Source organism: Eptesicus fuscus, chromosome 20 (assembly GCF_027574615.1).
Source record: "Eptesicus fuscus isolate TK198812 chromosome 20, DD_ASM_mEF_20220401, whole genome shotgun sequence".
In the NCBI taxonomy this organism is placed as follows: Eukaryota; Metazoa; Chordata; class Mammalia; order Chiroptera; family Vespertilionidae; genus Eptesicus; species Eptesicus fuscus.
The window spans coordinates 30,445,241-30,464,927 of record NC_072492.1 but is presented as its reverse complement, the minus strand read 5'-3'; the positions used below and the strand labels follow the sequence as shown (position 1 = coordinate 30,464,927).

Below are 19,687 nucleotides of genomic sequence, written 5' to 3'. Positions count from 1 at the left end.
AGTCAGAGCTTGTTAATCTTGGCTCTACATTGGAATCACCTGGACAAATTGAAGTACTTTGTATGTTATGATTCTTAGTTGCAGACAATAGAAACAGATCTGGTTGATTTGAGCATAGAAAATTTACTGAAAGGATAATGGATAGTTTACAATAGCTTGGAATGTTTAGGACCAAGCTTGGAAGATGAGGAATCAGGGGAAATGGGCAGTCGCCAGAGCTGCAGCCGAAAGCCCTGCCACAGAACCCTGAGGACTCGGCTGCTACTCTAACTGCAGTGTTGGATGACACAGCACTGCAGCCCTCACTGCCAGACTAGACTCCTACAGTCTTCATATTTTTCCATGGTAACTATTTAAAAACATTAAGATAGCGATTGCTTAAATTATGATAATCAGACATCTTAAACCAAAATGTTTTCATCCAGTTTATGAGGTCTATGTGATTAGAGTGTGCATACTTTCCTTCTGTGTTAGAGTAGATGTACAGGCTGAAAAGAATTTAACAGTTAGTTCTCTATTTGGGGACCCAAATGCTAAGTTATAATAGAAAACCATGAGAAAGCACCTTTTGTGGGTTATATATTACCATTTTATGCCATTAATTTAAGCTCGATTGTGGTGTGATTGTTTCAGCTATTCAACTGACTTTAAAGTTTTTATCTTGAAATAATGCACATTCATAGGAAACTAAAGACAGTACAAGTGTTCTTTACCTAGTTTCCCTCAACGGTTATGTCTTACATGCTATACATATGGTATATAAGGAAACAATAAATTAACCTTAGTATAATTGTATAATTCTGTGTCACAAGATACATACTATTCTGTTACCTCAAGGATTTCCCTCATGCTACTTCTTTATAGGTACTCCCACTCCCTTACCATCTCTAACCCTTGACAACCACTAAATTACTTTCCATTTCTATAATTTTGTCACTCAAGATGCTGTATAAATAGAATCATATAGTATATGACCTTTTTAGATTGGGTTTCCACCTCATGCAGCATAATGTCCATGAGAGTTCTTTTTATTAATATTAACCTACCATGGAAATATTAATGGTGAATATTAAACCTATTGGAGGACATTTTGATTGTTTCCAGTTTGGGGCAACAAATAAAGCTACTATGATAACTACTAAAAGATCTAAGTTTCTATAAATTTTATTTTCTTTGAACAGTTACATATCATTGAAGTTGGCACCCCACCTACAGGGAACCAGCCCTTTCCAAAGAAGGCTGTGGATGTTTTCTTTCCTCCAGAAGCACAAAATGACTTTCCTGTTGCAATGCAGGTATTTTAAACAAAGCAAATGGACTTTTGAAAACTCTCCTCTTAACAAAATTAATTCAAAAACTATTATTATTCAGTCAATATGATTTAAGTGGAGCTTAAAAGAATAACTGTTATTTTAAAATAAAGTTTATTAGAGAAACTTGATAAAGTAATACTCTAATATGTAAACTGGGTTATCCTAAATCAGTGGTCGGCAAACTCATTAGTCAACAGAGCCAAATAACAATACAACGATTGAAATTTCTTTTGAGAGCCAAATTTTTTAAACTTAAACTTCTTCTAACGCCACTTCTTCAAAATAGACTCGCCCAGGCCGTGGTATTTTGTGGAAGAGCCACACTCAAGGGGCCAAAGAGCCACATGTGGCTCACGAGCCGCAGTTGCCGACCACGGTCCTAAATCATTCAAAATTGTTTTCTTTTTTTATCTTATACATTTTATTCATATTCTTATGTTTTACGTAAGACCCTTATTTGTGCCATACTTAAATGTTCTGTAAGAATGAGGAAACCATTAATATTAGCTTTTAATTTGTAATGTAAATCTCTTGTCAAAGTTCTAGAATTTCACCATCTCTAAAATGGAATTGGCCTAAATTTTCTGTTTGTGGATTCATTATTTTACTTAAGTGTTGATTTTCTTCATACAGATCAGTGAAAAGCATGATGTCGTATTCTTGATTACTAAGTATGGTTATATCCACCTGTATGACCTTGAGACTGGTACCTGCATCTACATGAATAGAATCAGTGGAGAAACAATCTTTGTTACTGCACCTCATGAAGCCACAGCTGGAATAATTGGAGTAAACAGAAAGGGCCAAGTAAGGAAACCTTGAGACTTAAATTAAGCTACAAAATAATACTTATTGCCATTAACACTTTTTTAAAGTAAATGGTAACTTTAGATGTCTGAAAATAATATATACCTAAAAATACGAAGCATAGGTTACAAAGTCTATCTCTTTAATCCTGTCTCAAAGAGAGAAACTGGCATACAGCCACCTAGGATTGTGTCTTTATTGTCAAAGAAGTGACTCTTTTTCAAAGAAACTATTAGGGCCACATTTGACAGACTATATACTTTTCATAGGAGTTTTCCTTCTATGACTTCTAAGATAAATCATTAACTACAAGGAAAAGAATTTTTCCTACATCACTATTCCTAACTGTCACTAAATATTTAATGTGGGAAGGTGATACGTTACAGTAGCTATTGTGGGGTACCTGGCAAGCTATCCAGTTGGGGAAAATATTAGCTGATCTGAGTCTGTCATGATTGGCAAACCTTTTCATACCGTTAACAAGTGATCCCTTTTCTGTATTTTTTTAGTATTTTAATGTAATTAAAATATTCTGCCCCAGGAGTATCTTATTTGCTAAAAAATTATTAGAACTTCGAAAACAATACTATTATTGGTTTTGACTTAGTTTTCCTACAAATTAGTATTTTTCCCAGGTAGTAAGCAGAGGAAGTTAATTAGTAGGTTTTTTCTCCTTTGTTAATTTCCAAGAAATGGGGTGTATATGAAGAGGCAAATACTCTGTCCCTACTTGTCCATCCCCTACCTCAACTCTACAACTGCTTTATGTCCCTACAACTTATATAGCCCTCTTCATAGCACTTATCACAATGAATTACAATTGCTTGCTTAACTGTGTTAGTCACTGTTCTTCATTAGGAAAGGGGCTTTTCTTTGTTTAATCGTATTTCTACACCAGTCCTTGTCTGGCACAAAGGTGACTTTAAAAATTCAGTAGCTTTCATTTATTCAGTTGCATGTGTCTCTCCTGGAATATATCAAGAATGAATTGCCTTTTGGTGAACTAGGTTAATGACAATTTAATAATCATGAAGTTGATAAGCCAGAGATCTTTTTCTTTCCACTGCTGTGCTGATGTTTTTAAGATAATGCTTAACCTAAAGTGTCTTGGATAATTTTACTAATATATTTGATATTTATAACTTTGATTCTGGGAACTTAATTGTTTTCCTCCCCTTCCCCTACAATTTTCTGTGCCAATCTAACAACAACAACAAAAAAGTATAATTTTGATTCATCCACACCAAATGGCTAGTGTTGTGTTGGCTGTTGTCTTTTTTTAAATTTGACAATCTAAGGGGAAAAGGTTAGTCAGGCATTGCATGTTTAAAAAATTCTTGTGGCACACTAGTTGAAAATCACTGCCCTAAAGGAATGAGTGTGTGATTTCTATTGGTTGAAAATCAAAAGCCATCAAGATGACATTATTACCTTTATTAAGCACCTGTGTATACCTTGCATTATACAGTAGGATTCAGGGATTCTTTCCCCTCACTGAATATATAACCTGGCCTGTGGGGATGTAAATGTAATTAAAGAAAATTACTGAAAAAATCCTTATTTTAAAAAATCCTAGAGTTAAAAGGAATAAACCTTAAACTTCTTCCAGGCAAGCCTTAGATTTTGTAGCGTCTTCAGTCACGTTCTGTAGGTTTTCAAGATTGCTTTCCTCAAGAATCTATAAATCATAGTGAATTGTCTTACAGAGCTCATTTAAATGGATGGTAGCAAAGCAATTAGAGTTTGGACAGTATGAAATAGGGAGCTATTTATATTACAGAATGGCCATATTTTAGGCACTCCAAATGGGGGTTAGCACCCTCAGTTTTCTCATTTATGGCCTCTTTTTTTTCTTTTTAATTTTTATATTTTTATGACAAAAAAAAAAGCAGCTGTCACAATTTTAATACCTTTGTGACTCAGTAGTAATCAGCTCTAAGCAGATTTAGTATCATTGATATCCAAATGAACACATTTCAACTATTCATTAATCTTTAAATTGCAGGTTCTATCAGTATGTGTGGAAGAAGAAAACATAATTCCTTATATCACCAATGTCCTACAAAATCCTGATTTGGCTCTGAGAATGGCTGTACGTAACAACTTAGCTGGTGCTGAAGAACTCTTTGCCCGGAAATTTAATGCTCTTTTTGCCCAGGGAAATTACTCAGAGGCAGCAAAGGTGGCTGCTAATGCACCCAAGGTAAATAGCCATGAAAATGAAGTTGCCATGATTGGATTAATGTTCATATGCTTTATTTCTACTGTTAGAAATGGAGCCAGCTCTCCATGGAGAAACTAGTCTTCTTTAGGTTGCATTCTTTCTGTGGTAGATTGAGTTCCTTGTTGGTGCCTTTAGATTTGGTTAATTATTCTTCTGTCCTCTAGTTTTGGTTAGCTTTTTAAAACTAAGAATGTTAGAAAGATAAGTAGATCTAGCAAGCTATGGTTTATGTAGATGTAATGATGTTTAGTTACTTAGTTATAATACTGTTTGACCTTGTCAGTGATAGTTACCAATGTTTTCCTCCTGTGTAAAGCTTTGTTTCCATTTGGTCCACAGCTTGGGAGAGGGCTTTCAGGGTGGCTAAAAAGCTGCCTAGAGCTTCAGGGAGAGGCTCAGGCAGAAGCACTGTCACCACGGGGATGTCAAGGGGTCCCTCAGAAGCCACTGGGCTGCAGAGGCTCCTAGTCATGCTAGAAGGTGAACTTAGCTCAGTTTAGGGGCCAGCCAGCTTTCAGAGGTTAGTCAGGTGGTCAACCATCTTGATGAATTTCACCTCCTCATCTAGGAAGTGGCTCTATAAGAAGTCACCAAGATATGGGTGTCTGTGTGGGCCGAATCCAGGGAATGCAGATCCAATAGGGCCTGGTTCAGGTTCTTCTCCAGGACCATGGTTTTACCACACTCATCCTGTGACATCTCTTACGTGTCGTGGAAGAAGGCATGGGCACTGTGCTGGCTTTGCATCTTCAAGAGATACTTGGTGCCCTCCACTTCTCAGCCAACTCATGGAAAAGTGGCCCATGCCTTCCAGAGCCACATCTTCACATTTGAAATAGAAGCCCAGAAGAGAGGTAGGTGTGGGAGGCTCACAGATGAAGGTTAACCAGGAGATTGACAGTGGCTTCCATCTCTGTGGAACAATTTTGACAAATCTTGGAGCTCATGGTTTATCAACAATAAGGAGCTAAGCTCAAAAAATGGTGTTGGCTGGTCCTGGAGGCAGAGGATGGCTGAGAAGATGGTTCTAAAGGTTGCAGCTGGAAAAGAGGTTAGAGCGTGGTTGGGCTGGAAGAAGGGGTGTCCATGGGTCTGTTCTGTTCAAACATTGTTGAAACAAGAGATGGGTCCACAGGGCACACGGTCTGGTAGTACTGATTTTATTTCCTGAAGTTGAAGGATTGAACAGATCCTATCACATTTCTGGTAAAAAGAGTTGTCTGAAATTGAGCTGAGTTTCTTCTCATCACCTTTGTATTATGTTGAATGAATTAACACCTTATATCCTGATCACTATTAGGAAATTTGCACTTAACATGAACCTGGAATAATAGCTAGCTGTAACTACTTTATACTTACTCTGTTACACATTGGCATTGTAATTAGGTTGTTTCTGATTCTGAATAACCTTAACACACCTGGCCAGGGGTGTGAACAGATGTTGACTGAATCATTATTACTCAACATATTGAAGATTTGAAATTTGGTCTTAGTAGGTGGAATCACGCTTTTATGATTGACTTAAGAGACCTATGGAGTTATTAGTGTGATGTTGGATCTCCTTTAAACGGAGTCTTTACCATTTCTGTTTCTTAAAGGGAATCCTCCGTACCCCAGACACTATCCGTCGATTCCAGAGTGTCCCAGCCCAGCCAGGTCAAACTTCTCCTCTACTTCAATATTTTGGCATACTTTTGGACCAAGGCCAGCTAAACAAATATGAATCCTTAGAACTGTGTAGGCCTGTACTTCAGCAAGGACGGAAACAGCTTTTGGAGAAATGGTTAAAAGAAGATAAGGTATATTAACTTCAGTTAACATACTTTTGCTTTGATTGTCTTCAATACCACTTTAGCAAGTTATAAATATCTAGGCTGCCCCAAAATATCTGTATCTATTGTTAAGGCTTGTAGGAATAGAATAAGAGCAGACATTGTATGAGATGCATAAACTTACTTTTATAACATGTAGAGGTAGGATATCTTTGTTTAGTATTTTAAATGGAATCCAGAATTTGTGCTGGGTGGTTAGAACCACTAACCTGGAAGCAAATTGCTATACTTTTGCTTCAGGAAAAGCTTAGTGTGAGACACTTCAGTATGTGTTTATATTTGTCAACATATGTAACATTCATTTGGATATAAGAATATATTCCTATCTCTCACATCCCACATTTAATATGCCTAGTAGTTTCAGTCATCAAATATATCTTTTCTTTGAGAAATTCCCAAGTATCATCGCAATGGTGGTATTTGCTACTAGTAACTATGTTTGGGTGTGAGAAGGAAACATGTTATATAAAATGTTGGACCATAGATATGTTAATAAGACAGCAAGGGCTAATTAGCAGTGATAAAAATTCCCAGAGAGATTTCACAGTATGTAAATTAGCATTACATGGGAAAATATTTAACTCAGTTTCTTGAAATTTATTTAAATATGAACCTTTAAAAAATGTTAACCAGCTTTCTTTACTGCAGGATTTCTCTGTGCTTTTTATATTCATTCATACTTAACTGATTTCTTTTCACATAGAGCATCTAAATAGCATTTTGTTTTCTAGAGCACATTATGGAAAATGTTGCTTATTTGCAAGGCAATTAACAAGTTTGAAAAATCCATCAGTGTTTTTATTCCTTTCATACCAACATAAAAAAGCCTTTCTCGATAAAGTGGCAATATTGAATTGCCATTTCTTATGCTATTGTCAAGAATGAGGTGGTACTACTTAAAGCACTCTGAGTAGTGAATAACTTAATGTTGCTATACCTTTCAGTGTTAGTGTATGTTGGTAGTATTTTTACATGACTAATTCTAAGTCCTTGTTTCTTAACCCAGCATCTGGCAGTCTTATAGGATACTGGAGAATAGTACTTCAGAGTTGGGATGCTTGGATAGGAGCCTCTGCTGAAGAATAGTTAATAGCCACAATAGCGAGTATTTGAGGTCCATCTTAATTGTTTAAGATAAGGGAGGATGGTGATAGCCAAGGTAACTGAGTTGACCTATCTAACAGTGTGAAAGCTTTCTGGATATTACTACCTTTTTTTGTGAATGGTCATATGGGATCTATTTGTAGTAAAAGGGATACTGGTCAACTCTTCATTAATTAGCATTTTTAGTTAAGAGATATACTTCAATACAACTGGCATAGCCACATAGCCATTAAAAGTAGAAAATCAACTCTAATATGTAAAGCAAAACTCTTTTAGGGAAACTGCTTTCCAGACTGGGCTGCTGACTAAGGCAGGTTGAATGTATAGAGAAGGGAATCTACTTGTCTACCACCTAAAAATTCAAAGTTTTTTAATCTGTTTGACCTTGTGAAGTTAGAGTGTCCTGCTTTATAACCTTAAATCCAAAAGTCAAGAAGATAATGGAGCTTAGGTTCTTCAGACATACAAATTATATCCTAATTTTAATAATGGTCCTTATGGTAAGCCTCAACTGGTAACTTAGTATCAACTTTTCATTTGATAACATTACATTTAAAGTTACATTATTTTGAAAAAATTCGGCCATGTGGGTCAGATATCTGAATATTCTTAATAGTACAAGATTCCGCTTTTTAAGTATTTACATTTCTAACAAGGCATTGTAATATCTATATGTATGAAATCTTATTGGGCTTTTTTTCTTTAAGTAGGATGTGTGAAAATTCTACTGAGACATTGCTGTGAATACATAATCAAGAGTCTTTACTAACCACAACCCCTGAATACTTGTAATATATTCTGGGGCAATTGAGTAACTAAGTGTTATGATATTATTTATAGTGGAAATAGTGTCAACTGCTCATTTATTAAACAACTTATGGATTACTAACCAATCTCTTTTTCCTTTGGACAGCTGGAATGTTCTGAAGAACTAGGTGACCTTGTGAAATCTGTGGACCCTACATTGGCACTTAGTGTGTACCTAAGGGCTAATGTCCCAAATAAAGTCATTCAGTGCTTTGCAGAAACTGGTCAAGTTCAGAAGATTGTTTTGTATGCTAAAAAAGTGAGTTCAATGAAACAAATTCTCAACAAAAAGTTCATTAAAACATTAAAGAGAAATTAGCCTGTAGAAACTCTAAGTGACTTTAACAGTGAATTTCCTTAAATTTTTAGTTACTGGGAAAAGTATAAAAGCCCTATTTTAGTCCCACATATAGAATTACACTTATTAAAAAATGGAGAGTTACTCTTATACAGCTTACTAGAATTTAAAATGTCAGGGGCATGCTTAATCTGTTAGAACAAACTTTTTGAAATAGTCATTCATCGAAAATGAAGAAGCCAGTTATAAAAATTTACAGCTATTTAATCAGATGTTATCACTAAGGCATCTATTTGCCTAATATAAACCAAGGTCAAACTGAACATCTTAAATTAAAACTGAATTTGTACTTTCATCAGTAGTTCTATATTAGTAAGATTCTGTTGCAGAAAAAAAAAAACACCTTTAAATTATATAAAAAGGAAACTTTGTGGTGGGGTTTAAATTTTTATCTATTTGTAGGTTGGATACACTCCAGACTGGATCTTTCTGCTGAGAAATGTCATGCGTATCAGTCCAGATCAGGGACAGCAGTTTGCTCAAATGTTAGTTCAGGATGAAGAACCTCTTGCTGATATCACACAGGTAAAGAAATGAAAACATATTGATAGAAGTTGATTTAAATAGAGAATGGGGGAATTTGAGTTTAAACAATTTGGAGAAGAATGGGTTAACCATTTAATTTCTAGAAATTAGAGCTTTGTCTTATCTACATAGACAAAAAAAGCAAGTTGCAGAAGAATGGACAGTATGGCACCATCTATATACAGTTTTTTTTTTAAATCCTCACCAGAGGATATGCTTTCATTGATTTGAGAGAGAGTGAGAGAGAAACATCAATGTGAGAGACACTGATTGGTTGCCTCCCATATGCACCCTGACTGGGGATCGAACCCACAACCCAGGCATGTTCCCTGACTGGGAATCAAACCTGTAACCCTTTTGGTGCTCGGGATGATGTTCCAACCAACTGAGCCACCTGGCCAGGGCTATATATACAGTTTAAAAACAAACAAAATGGACTTCTTGTTTAGAGATGTATATGTAAATATATGAAAAATGTATGGGAATAATAGTTGTTTTTACTAGAAATAAAAGTAACTCCACAAGACAAAAATAGTTCTTATCTTTTTTAACCCTCACCCAAGGATATTTTTTCCATTGCTTTTCAGAGAAAATGGAAAGGGGGAGGAGAGAGAAACATTGATGTCACAGAGACACATATACTGATGCCTCCCACACTTGCCCCGACAGGGTGGGGAGCAAACCCGCAACCCAGGTACATGCCCTTGACCGGGAATCAAACCTGTGACCAACATTCTAACCACTGAACAAACAGGCCAGAGCTTCCTTTTTTTAAAAAATTGATTTGAGAGAGAGACAGAAACAGAGAGACATTGATTTGTTCGACTTACTATGCATTCATTGTCTGATTCATATATGTGCCCTGACCAGGGATCAAACCCACAACCTTGGCATATCAGGATGATGCTCTAACCAAATGAGCTACCTGGCCAGGGCCAAAAATTTATTTATTTTTTAAAGAAAGAGAGAGAGAGAGAGAGAGAGAGAAAGAGAAATATCAATGATCAGAAACATTGATTGGCCACCTCCTGCACACCCCCCACCGGGGATTGAGCCCACAACCCAGGCATGTGCCCCTGACCAGAATTGAACTAGGGACCCTTCAGTCTGCAGGCTGATGCTCTATCCACTGAGACAAACCGGCTAGAGCCCAGAAATTTGTTTTTAAATTACGAAGTTATGCTGTCCAAATAACATTTTTTAAGTCTGGGGTTTGTTTGGTCTTGCAATTTTTTATATGTAAAACAAATGAGATAATGTTTAATTTCCTTTCATTTACATATTATCAACAGTATCATAAAGTCATTTTTAAACATCTCAAACAACATTCTTTAAATCTTTTTGCAGATTGTGGATGTCTTTATGGAGTACAATCTAATTCAGCAGTGTACTGCATTCTTGCTTGATGCCCTGAAGAATAATCGCCCATCTGAAGGTCCTTTACAGACTAGGTTGCTTGAGATGAACCTTATGCACGCACCTCAGGTATATGCATTCATACTTTTAAGGTGTTTTCAACACTGTTTTAGTAGTTACTCAGAGCTTCTTAGATTGTTATTCGAAGCAACTGAGATGACTATTCTTGAAGAAAATTTAGTTAACATTCCTTTGTATTTTCTCCTCTTTATCAATTAGATATTGGATCTTTATATGTAATCTGGATGTAGAATTACTGATATAAATGGGCTGGTAAAATAAACTTATCCTATTTGTGGTTTTATAGGTTGCAGATGCTATTCTAGGGAATCAGATGTTCACGCATTATGACCGGGCTCATATTGCTCAGCTGTGTGAAAAGGCTGGCCTACTGCAACGTGCATTAGAACACTTCACTGATTTATATGATATTAAACGTGCAGTTGTTCACACCCATCTTCTTAACCCTGAGGTATTTCATTTTCTTACCTAACAGGTGGTCTTAGATATGATTAAATGGTGTACTGAAAATGTGTTTGTGGTACTGAATGATAATAATTTCATATCACTCTTAGGTTCAGTTTTATTTCATTTATGTACTTGCTTATTTATTTATTTTGTCCTCTAGTGGTTAGTGAATTACTTTGGATCCTTATCAGTAGAAGACTCCCTAGAATGCCTCAGGGCCATGCTCTCTGCCAATATTCGCCAAAATCTGCAAATCTGTGTTCAAGTGGCTTCTAAGTATCATGAACAACTATCAACTCAGTCTCTGATTGAACTGTTTGAGTCTTTCAAAAGTTTTGAAGGTAATTAGGAATTTCTGAGTTGTTTTTTAATTAAGATAACCAAGAGGGATATTATTATGTTCACAGGCTATTAGAAATTCTGTCTCCACAAGCTTAATTTTATGGGACAGTTTTAAGTTTTATCATGCAATAAATGTTGTCGAACATCTTTTATGTTAGATTCTAGTGATATGCAGTGAACAAGATTGCTTGGATATTGTATAGGTGAAATAAAAGCAGAATTTTAAGATACAAATATATATATAGTGGCTTTGTAATAATTTTGTAAGACGAAAATACTAGTGACTAGTGATCAGGTATAATAAATTTTCATGCTATGTTGTCTGACTCTTATAATGGCAAATGTTTCTAACCAAGGATATTTTGTGACTTGTCATTATATACAGCTGGTTTGCGTAACTTCAGCACCTCAGACCTTTTGGGCTGGATAACTTGGTGGGCGGGGTGTATGCAGGATTCTTAGCAACATCTCTGGCTTCTACTCACTAGGTGCCAGTGTGGTTCAGCGCCACCAGTTGTGACACAAAAATGTCTCCAGACATTGCCAAATGTCTCCTGGGAAGAAAATCACCCCCAGTTGAAAACCACTGCTGTACTGAGTACTAATGTAATCACTGTTGGGTGGCTCTTGGGTTCATTAGCTAAACTTCTGGTCCCAGTTACCTTTTCTTCCTCTTTTTGTAGTATTGCTCTAGACAGAAGGAATAAGATTTCTACTAGTTTTCTGTTTCTGTATGTTAGCTATGCACTAAATTTATACTATTTCATTCAGTCCAGTAACCACTAGCCACATACAGCTATTTAAATTTGAAGTAATTAAAACTGAATATAATTCAAAATTTAGTTCTTCAGTCACACTAGCCACATTTCAAGTGCTTGATAGCCACATGTGGTTAGTGACTACTGTATTGACAGCACTGCATTAAATTCTCTTCAAACTACTTTTGTATGTTTCCTATTAACTGCATATGGAAAAACACCTGCTACAAGGGTCTTCATTTAAAACTTGTCATATGGAATATGATGTGATAATTAGTTTGGTATTAAGTAGCTGCCTCCTATTTCTCTATTATTAGAAAACATTGGGTTGAATTTTCTGTGGTTTTTTCTTTTAAGTATATTTTTATTGATTTCAGAAAGGAAAGGAAAGGGAGAGAGAGATAGAAACATCAGTGATGAGAGAGATCAAGCCCACAGCCTGGGCATGTGCCCTAACAGAAATCAAACCATTACCTCCTGGTTCATAGGTCGACGCTAAACCACTGAGCCACGCTGGCCAAGCTGAATTTTCTGGCGTTTTTTGTTGTTGTTTTTTTCAAGATTAAGGTGCAAATCCCTTTATTGAACTAATTACTAGATTAATTCGTATTCTTATGGAGTTTTTTGAGCAACCAGTTTTTATTTGGGAGTATTGAGTATGTGTTTTTTATTTTTTTGTAAAATTGAGGTATAATTGAAATAACATGTTTTTTTAATTGCTTAAATATTATACAGTTATGTTGTTCTCAAAAGTGCACCTGTACTTAATTTCAATTATCTGTTTTTTAAGGTCTCTTTTATTTTCTGGGATCCATTGTTAACTTTAGTCAGGACCCAGATGTGCACTTTAAATATATTCAGGCAGCTTGCAAGACTGGGCAGATCAAAGAAGTAGAAAGAATCTGCCGAGAAAGCAACTGCTATGATCCTGAACGAGTCAAGAATTTTCTCAAGGTAAGTGATTTTGAGTAATGCAGTTTCTGGTTGGGTTGAAGATCAGCAGTTCTGCAAGGGTTTGGTTAGTTAAAAAAAAAAAGTTCCCCTAAATGTAAAATTCTTAACATTCTGAAATTGTGTGCTGAATTATTTCTTCCAAATTTAATACTTTGTGGTTTCCTTTGAAATAGGGAAGGAAATTGGTAAGTAATACTTAAGAATGACCCCATCTATTTAAAAGAAGAAAAAAAATTGCACTATCTTAAAGAAATGTTCTTTCTTTACTTTGAAAATGGTTTTAGACGTTCGGTGTCATTTTAGAATATCATTTAGTCTTCTTTTGAATATTAAAATCATTTTGCCTTCAGTGTCATTTTAAGGAGTCTCTACTGCATGCATAACAGGTTTATTTCTGTCATCAAATTAGCCTGACTCTGGAAACTAAATATTAATCATGTATAATTCATAACTTGAGAGTAAGAGTAAAAAAACCTCAGATTTGTGACACAGGAATTTAGTTCTAGAGAAGTAAGAACTGCCTATTCTAGAGAAGTAAGAACTGCCTATGTTGAAGTGAAGAGTAATGGTTTAAAGATTCTTAGCTCTTTAAAATATACCTAAGGGCAGTTAATTTTGTTTAAAGTTTAACTTAGCTTTACCTTTATTCTCATTCCTACTAGTTACTTTTACAGGAAAATAAAACTTTAAAATTGTTAGTTGCCTCTGAAATTCAGGAAAACTATAGAACATTCAGTTTATCCCCGTAAACATTTATTTATATATATGAAATGACTCCAGAACTGAACATAAAGTTCTTAAACATTTTTTTTTGTCTTTTGGAAGAATTTTAGATTGAAACTAAAACCAAAATGTTTAATGTATAATTCAGTAGAAAAAATAGGCTTTTCCTACGCCTATGCTGTCATCATTTTTAATCTACAGTTGTATTAGCTGATAGGGCTCTAGATTAAATACCCCCAAACCTTAGGGGTTTCAGTGTACTGAGATAGTCGAAGTGTTGAAGTAACCCTATATTATAGATTAAAAAATAAAATTTCTCCAAAATATATAGCTTTATAATTTAATATCTTGACCATTATAAATAGTCTGAGTGGCCTGGCTAGTATGATGTGTTTGAACTCAAGACTTTCTGGTGTCAAAAATACTCCAAATAAGAAAGATTGATGCTTTATGCTTGACTAGTGTACCCCTAACACTGGTTCAGTTCCTCATTTGATTGTCAGTACTATTTCCTTTTTTTAAAAATACTACCAGGTTCTTAAACCGATTTCTTTTTGTTTTTATTAAGCTCACAGCTTTTATGTTTCAGTCGTAATTTCTTTAGCATTGGGTATTAATATTTGACTTATGAAATATATATATATATATATTTGTAAAGCAGGACTAAATTATTTTGTTCTTAAACTTCAAAAAACTTGTCTGGATACTAGGATGGTGCGGCCTTAAGTTGCTTAGCCCATGAGATCTAATTAGACGAGGATTCCCATTCCACATTTGTAAATTGGGTGCAAGCCTCATAGAGTAGGGGCATGGATATGGATATTACAGGCTTTTGAAACAGTCAAACCTGGTTCAAATTCCATTTCTTTCTATTATTAACGATATTATTTGTTCATTCAGTATATGTCGACCTGTTACCTCAAGCAAATTAACTCAGCCTTGGTTTCTTCAACCACAAATTGTTTTTCTCAACTACCTTCGTAGGCCATAAGTGTTCAGGTTATAACAGTTGTAAATAAGCTGTGTTGGTGGGCCTTGGAAATAAGGTAGTGTCAGCCTACATGTGAAATACAATAATTCAAGTTTTGTTTCTTTTTGGTTTTGAGTTATTCCTGACTCTTTGAAGGAATTTTAATTCCAGTCTGAGTTAGTAGAGGTAAACCTGGTGTCTTATCTTTAAATAATCTGAGATAGGAACTCAATATTAAGATGCTGCTATTGTATCCAGCCTTTCATCCTAGTAGTGAGAATGAAAATACTAAAGCATTTTACTCCCTTTCCTTATTGACCAGTAGTATGGTAGCTGCAATGCTACATCTCACCATCACTGTTATTAAGCTTTGGAGGTACTAGCTATATGATAATTGAATGGTGTTGTATGTAAACTCTGTGGTAATAAGAAAAATACTTCTCTGAATCTGATCTTGAACATTCCAATGCCAATTATATGCTAGCCACCAGAAATACAAAGATTGATAAAATATGGCTTCCCGTGTACAAGTAACCTGTTAGCAGGAAGAAATGATGATATTAGTATCATTTGGCTCATGCCCTCAGTTTTTGTGGAATTATAGATCTCCATAAAAAGCATGGAACTGTTCTCCAGATCCATGATCTGTTTCTTGCTACCTTTAATCCTCTATCAATTTTCCTTTCCTGGTTTTGCTTGACCTACAATGACCTGCTTGCTATTTCTGGCACTCCCTAAGCCCTCTCCTGCCCCAGGGTCTTTGCTTGTACCCCTTTCTGCTTTTCTCTGACCTTCATGACCTAAATCCTAATGTTCTTTAAGATTTCTCATCAGATGTCATGAGAAAGGATGTCTTAGATGACCCTAGCCTATCCTTACCTCCCCCATATTCTGCTTTTTTTAAAATAACACTTAACAATATTGCCTCTTCCCACTACAATGTAAGTCCTTTGAGGGAATGCTTACTTTGTTCCCTGCTATATCTCCAGTGCATAAGTACAGTGTCTGGTACCTGGGTACTCAGTAAATATTAGTTATAAATGAGTAACTTCATGTTTATGACAACCTCTGAATGTTTATATAATTTTAATTTTTATCTTAAAATCTTTGACCATAATAGCTAGAAGGTAAACTTTTAAATAATTTAAAATATTAATAGCATTATTTACATGTATGAAATCATGTGCAAATTTAGGCAATCAAGAAAGTATCCATTCTAGATTTTTGCCTATTTTTTCAATTTTAAGTGGTGTGTGTTTTTTTTGGGGGGGGGGGCGGTGCGAGCGTAGATAAAGTATGTTTGTCTTTGCCAGCAGAAAATTTAAACACGCATGAGAATAGAATACCTAAGTAATCTTAGATGACTTGCAAGTGTGTTTTCTCCCTAAATGATAAAATAAAAGTACATAATATTTTATATTTATATTAAACAGGATAAAGAAGATTAGTATGACCCACTAACTTTTTGATGTTTATTTAATAGGAAAAAATTGGCTTATTGAAATCTTTACATAAGTAGATCAAACACTCTTCCTCGAGATGATTATAGCAGCTGTTTAGTACAGTTTCCATGCTGCTAAATACTTGCTTTAGACCAGGGGTGAAGAACCTTTTTTCTGCCAAGGGCCATTTGGATATTTATAACATCATTCAAGGGCCATACAAAATTATCAACTTAAAATTAGCCTGCTATACTATATTTGGTCGAACATTTAATTAACTCACCCCTATTGCCTTGGCAGGGCCAGATCAAATGATTTCTCAGGCCTTATATGGCCCAAGAGCCGGATGTTCCCCACCCCTGCTTTAGACTTCCCTTAATGTGTAAAAAATCTGCAGCTGACTTCCACTTCAGATTTACATCCTTTCCTCTCCGCCATCCCCACCACCACCACCACCACCACCCTCCACTGTGTAACGTGCTTCAGTGCCTGCTGCCTATGGGCAGAGGCCAGGCAATGATTCAAGGCCACAGTTTGCTCTGGCATGGGGCACTATGAAAGACCCAGGGGTGCAGGCCTATCATAAATCCAAACCCATGCATGCCTTTTTGGTCTTTTATTCAGGATTTCTCATGACTCCCAGATTTAGTTTTGTGTTCTTTGAACACTTCATAGACTAATCTTCAAATTATTTATAACTAGTAGCCCTGCGTACAAATCTGTTCGCCAGTAGGTCGCTGCCCTGCCCTCCTGTAGCTCCCCCTGCCCCCCCATAGCTTGCTGCCCTGCCCTGTACTGTAGCTCTCTGCAGCCCGCTTGTAGTTCATTGCCCCACCCTCCTGCAGATCCGTGATCTGGTCCTTACCTTACGCAGGGCGTAACGAATAATTAGCATATTCCTCTCTTATTAAATAGGATTGGGTGACTGATATGTTCTAGACTTAGGTACTATTTTGTTCTAACCTTGCAAATAATGTTCTTAGTGGCTGTCATTGGGAAAGTCCTATCCTACTTAGTTCTACTTCCTTAGCAGATTTTCATAGACAGATCATATATTGAGCAATGTTTCACTGTGTGTAAATGAATTCCTGATGGAAACTGTTGTTTTTTGTGCTTTACCTTATGTCTGTGGAATGTAACAGGACATGTTTCAGGTAAATGACCAATACAGGTCTTATCTCCTGTCTGTAACATCTATGTCAATCTATAAAGTAGGATTATAGCTTGGTATTTGTAATGGTAAAAGCAGTAGGCAGTTTAAAGATGTCTTTCTTTACGTGCTTTCTTTTTCTTAACTTTTTTCTTATTATAGCAACATGTGGTGTGTTTAATTCATGGCTGTCACCATCATGCTGCTCCTGGTAGGCTTTATTGTAACAGAATGTTAGAGGCTGGCCATATAGAATGGAATTAGGGAGGGGTGAAAAAAGTCATTAGTTTGAAACAAGTACAAGCCATTTATGTCTTCATTTTGACAATGTGACTATTAGTCTTAAATAACTCAATTCTATTTTATTAATCATTAATGAAATTCCTGCTTTGATGATTTTATATCCCGAAGGCCAGTGGTGGCTCACTAATCTTAATTTGTTACTTTTTTTGGTCAAGGGTATGTGTGGGAAGGACCTGGTATTTTGCTATGGATCTAAGTATTGATTAATAAAAAATTACTGAAAATGGTACGCTCTCTTCAGCAATTGGGAATTTCTTTAGGAGAACAGCCAGGTTTATATGATCCTCTCTCACCAGTATAAAACAGAGATTCTCATATTTTACATAGATTTGATATCTCACAGAAGGAGAAAATTAAGGTTTCTTTTCGTTCTTTTTTCCCCCAGGAAGCGAAGCTAACAGATCAATTACCACTCATCATTGTGTGTGATCGATTTGACTTTGTCCATGATTTGGTGCTGTACTTATATAGAAATAATCTTCAAAAGTATATAGAGATATATGTACAAAAGGTAAGTAATACTTAGATAACTTAAAAATTAAATCTTATTGTAGATTTTATATTTCACTCTGGAAATCTTCACCCTTTTGAAACAGTGGCTCTCCGAATGTTTTCCTGCCCAAATCCTTCTTTGATTAAAATTTTACTTGCATGCCAAGTATATAAAACAGATCAGAACTGCTGTAGTTTGAAAAAGTTGGATGGCCAATGCCCTACTTACTTGGTAGCACCTGAAGTATCTGTGTAGAGGCCATAGACTCCAAAGCACAGTTTTAAAAGCATCTTAAATATAGATATAAAAAACTGCACCTTCTAACTCTAAAAACAGAAAGACAGTTTTGCTATAGTAGACTTAATGTGTGAAAAAATCTGTGACTTTTAGCATTTTTTTTAAAATTTCTTTATTGATTAAGGTGTCACATATTTGTCCTCATCCCCCCATTCCCATCCCCCACCCCACCCCCCTGTTGTCCTTAACCATTGGTTAGGCTTGTATGCATGCACACAAGTCCTTTGGTTGATCTCTCCCCTCTACCCCCACCCTCCCTAACCCTCCCTCTGAGGCCCGACAGTCCGATCGATGCCTCCTTGTTTCTGGGTCTGTTCTTGTTCATCAGTCTATGTTGTTCATCATTTCCCCTAGATGAGTGAGATCGTGTGTTACTAGAAATATACTTAATAAGAACCGAATGTGAGACGAGCAATAATAGTTATGCTGACAGGCAAATGAATCAGTCTGTAGTGAGTTTCTTTCTGAACCAACAGTTCTTTTGAGACCCAATTTCAATGTCCACCAGTTCCTTATGTGTACATGTCAGCACTGACTTTTCAGCTCTGGGTGTTGGACCAATGGTGGTAATGCAGGTCCGACTCCCTCTGGTTTGGTCTCGCCTGGACCCAAGGGCTCGGCTTCACCCGGACTCAGGGGCGCGCGGCCTCACCTGGTCCCGGGATCCAGCCTCACCCGGACCCAGGGGCACGTGGGACTTTTAGCATTTTTGGACTTATTTATCCTTTGGAGTAATGCTGAGATAATTAATTAACCAAGCCAGACTTCCTGCTAAATTCCTCAGTCTAGTTGCAAAGTTAGACTGCTTATTATTGAATTTTAAAACTGAGCTTAAAAGAGGGGGAAATGTTTTATTTTTCAAAGCTCATTTTTGTTTATCATATTAGACATTCTTCAATTTTTTTTAACCCTTAGGTGAATCCAAGTCGACTTCCTGTGGTTATTGGAGGATTACTTGATGTTGATTGCTCTGAAGATGTCATTAAAAACTTAATTCTTGTTGTAAGAGGTCAATTTTCTACTGATGAGCTTGTTGCTGAGGTTGAAAAAAGAAACAGGTGTAGTACTGTTTAACCTTCATAACTGGGATAAATAAGTCTCTCTCAGCCTGGTAATGGATAAAAATATAACCTGTCAGTTGTTGAAAAGCTATTCAGAAATAAATGGACCATAATTCCCTGGAAACAACCAATATAGAAGTGATAGGCTAACTGTAGCATTGATTTAAAGAAAAACTGTTTTCTGAAACATTGCAGCTATCATACAAAAAATCTCTTAACCTGGCTAATCACTTGTTTTGCATATTTATAATTAGAGCTACATGGGTTGACTTTGTATATGCTTTTAATGTAAACTATGTGAAAAGCCTCTTTTTAGTTAGGTATGACACTCTGTATTTGC

General features: G+C 36.0%; 1 protein-coding gene and 1 non-coding gene across 3 annotated transcripts in view; one reads left to right on the top strand and one right to left on the bottom strand.

Moving 5' to 3' along the window:
* The window catches only part of CLTC (clathrin heavy chain), a 60,224-nt gene that overhangs the window by 22,339 nt on the left and 18,198 nt on the right, over positions 1–19,687 (top strand). For both annotated transcript variants that reach the window (XM_008149482.3, XM_028157489.2), the window contains exons 5-16: positions 1,182–1,295; positions 1,947–2,120; positions 4,126–4,323; positions 5,943–6,143; positions 8,194–8,346; positions 8,848–8,970; positions 10,318–10,455; positions 10,694–10,858; positions 11,015–11,195; positions 12,745–12,908; positions 17,882–18,007; positions 19,202–19,344. In XM_008149482.3, coding sequence (XP_008147704.1) covers positions 1,182–1,295; positions 1,947–2,120; positions 4,126–4,323; positions 5,943–6,143; positions 8,194–8,346; positions 8,848–8,970; positions 10,318–10,455; positions 10,694–10,858; positions 11,015–11,195; positions 12,745–12,908; positions 17,882–18,007; positions 19,202–19,344 — 1,880 coding nt within the window. The remainder of the gene's footprint in view (positions 1–1,181; positions 1,296–1,946; positions 2,121–4,125; positions 4,324–5,942; positions 6,144–8,193; positions 8,347–8,847; positions 8,971–10,317; positions 10,456–10,693; positions 10,859–11,014; positions 11,196–12,744; positions 12,909–17,881; positions 18,008–19,201; positions 19,345–19,687) is intronic.
* On the bottom strand, positions 16,510–16,643 carry LOC114234438 (small nucleolar RNA SNORA42/SNORA80 family). Its single transcript, XR_003620639.2, has one exon. It is a non-coding gene; the product is annotated as a small nucleolar RNA SNORA42/SNORA80 family (small nucleolar RNA).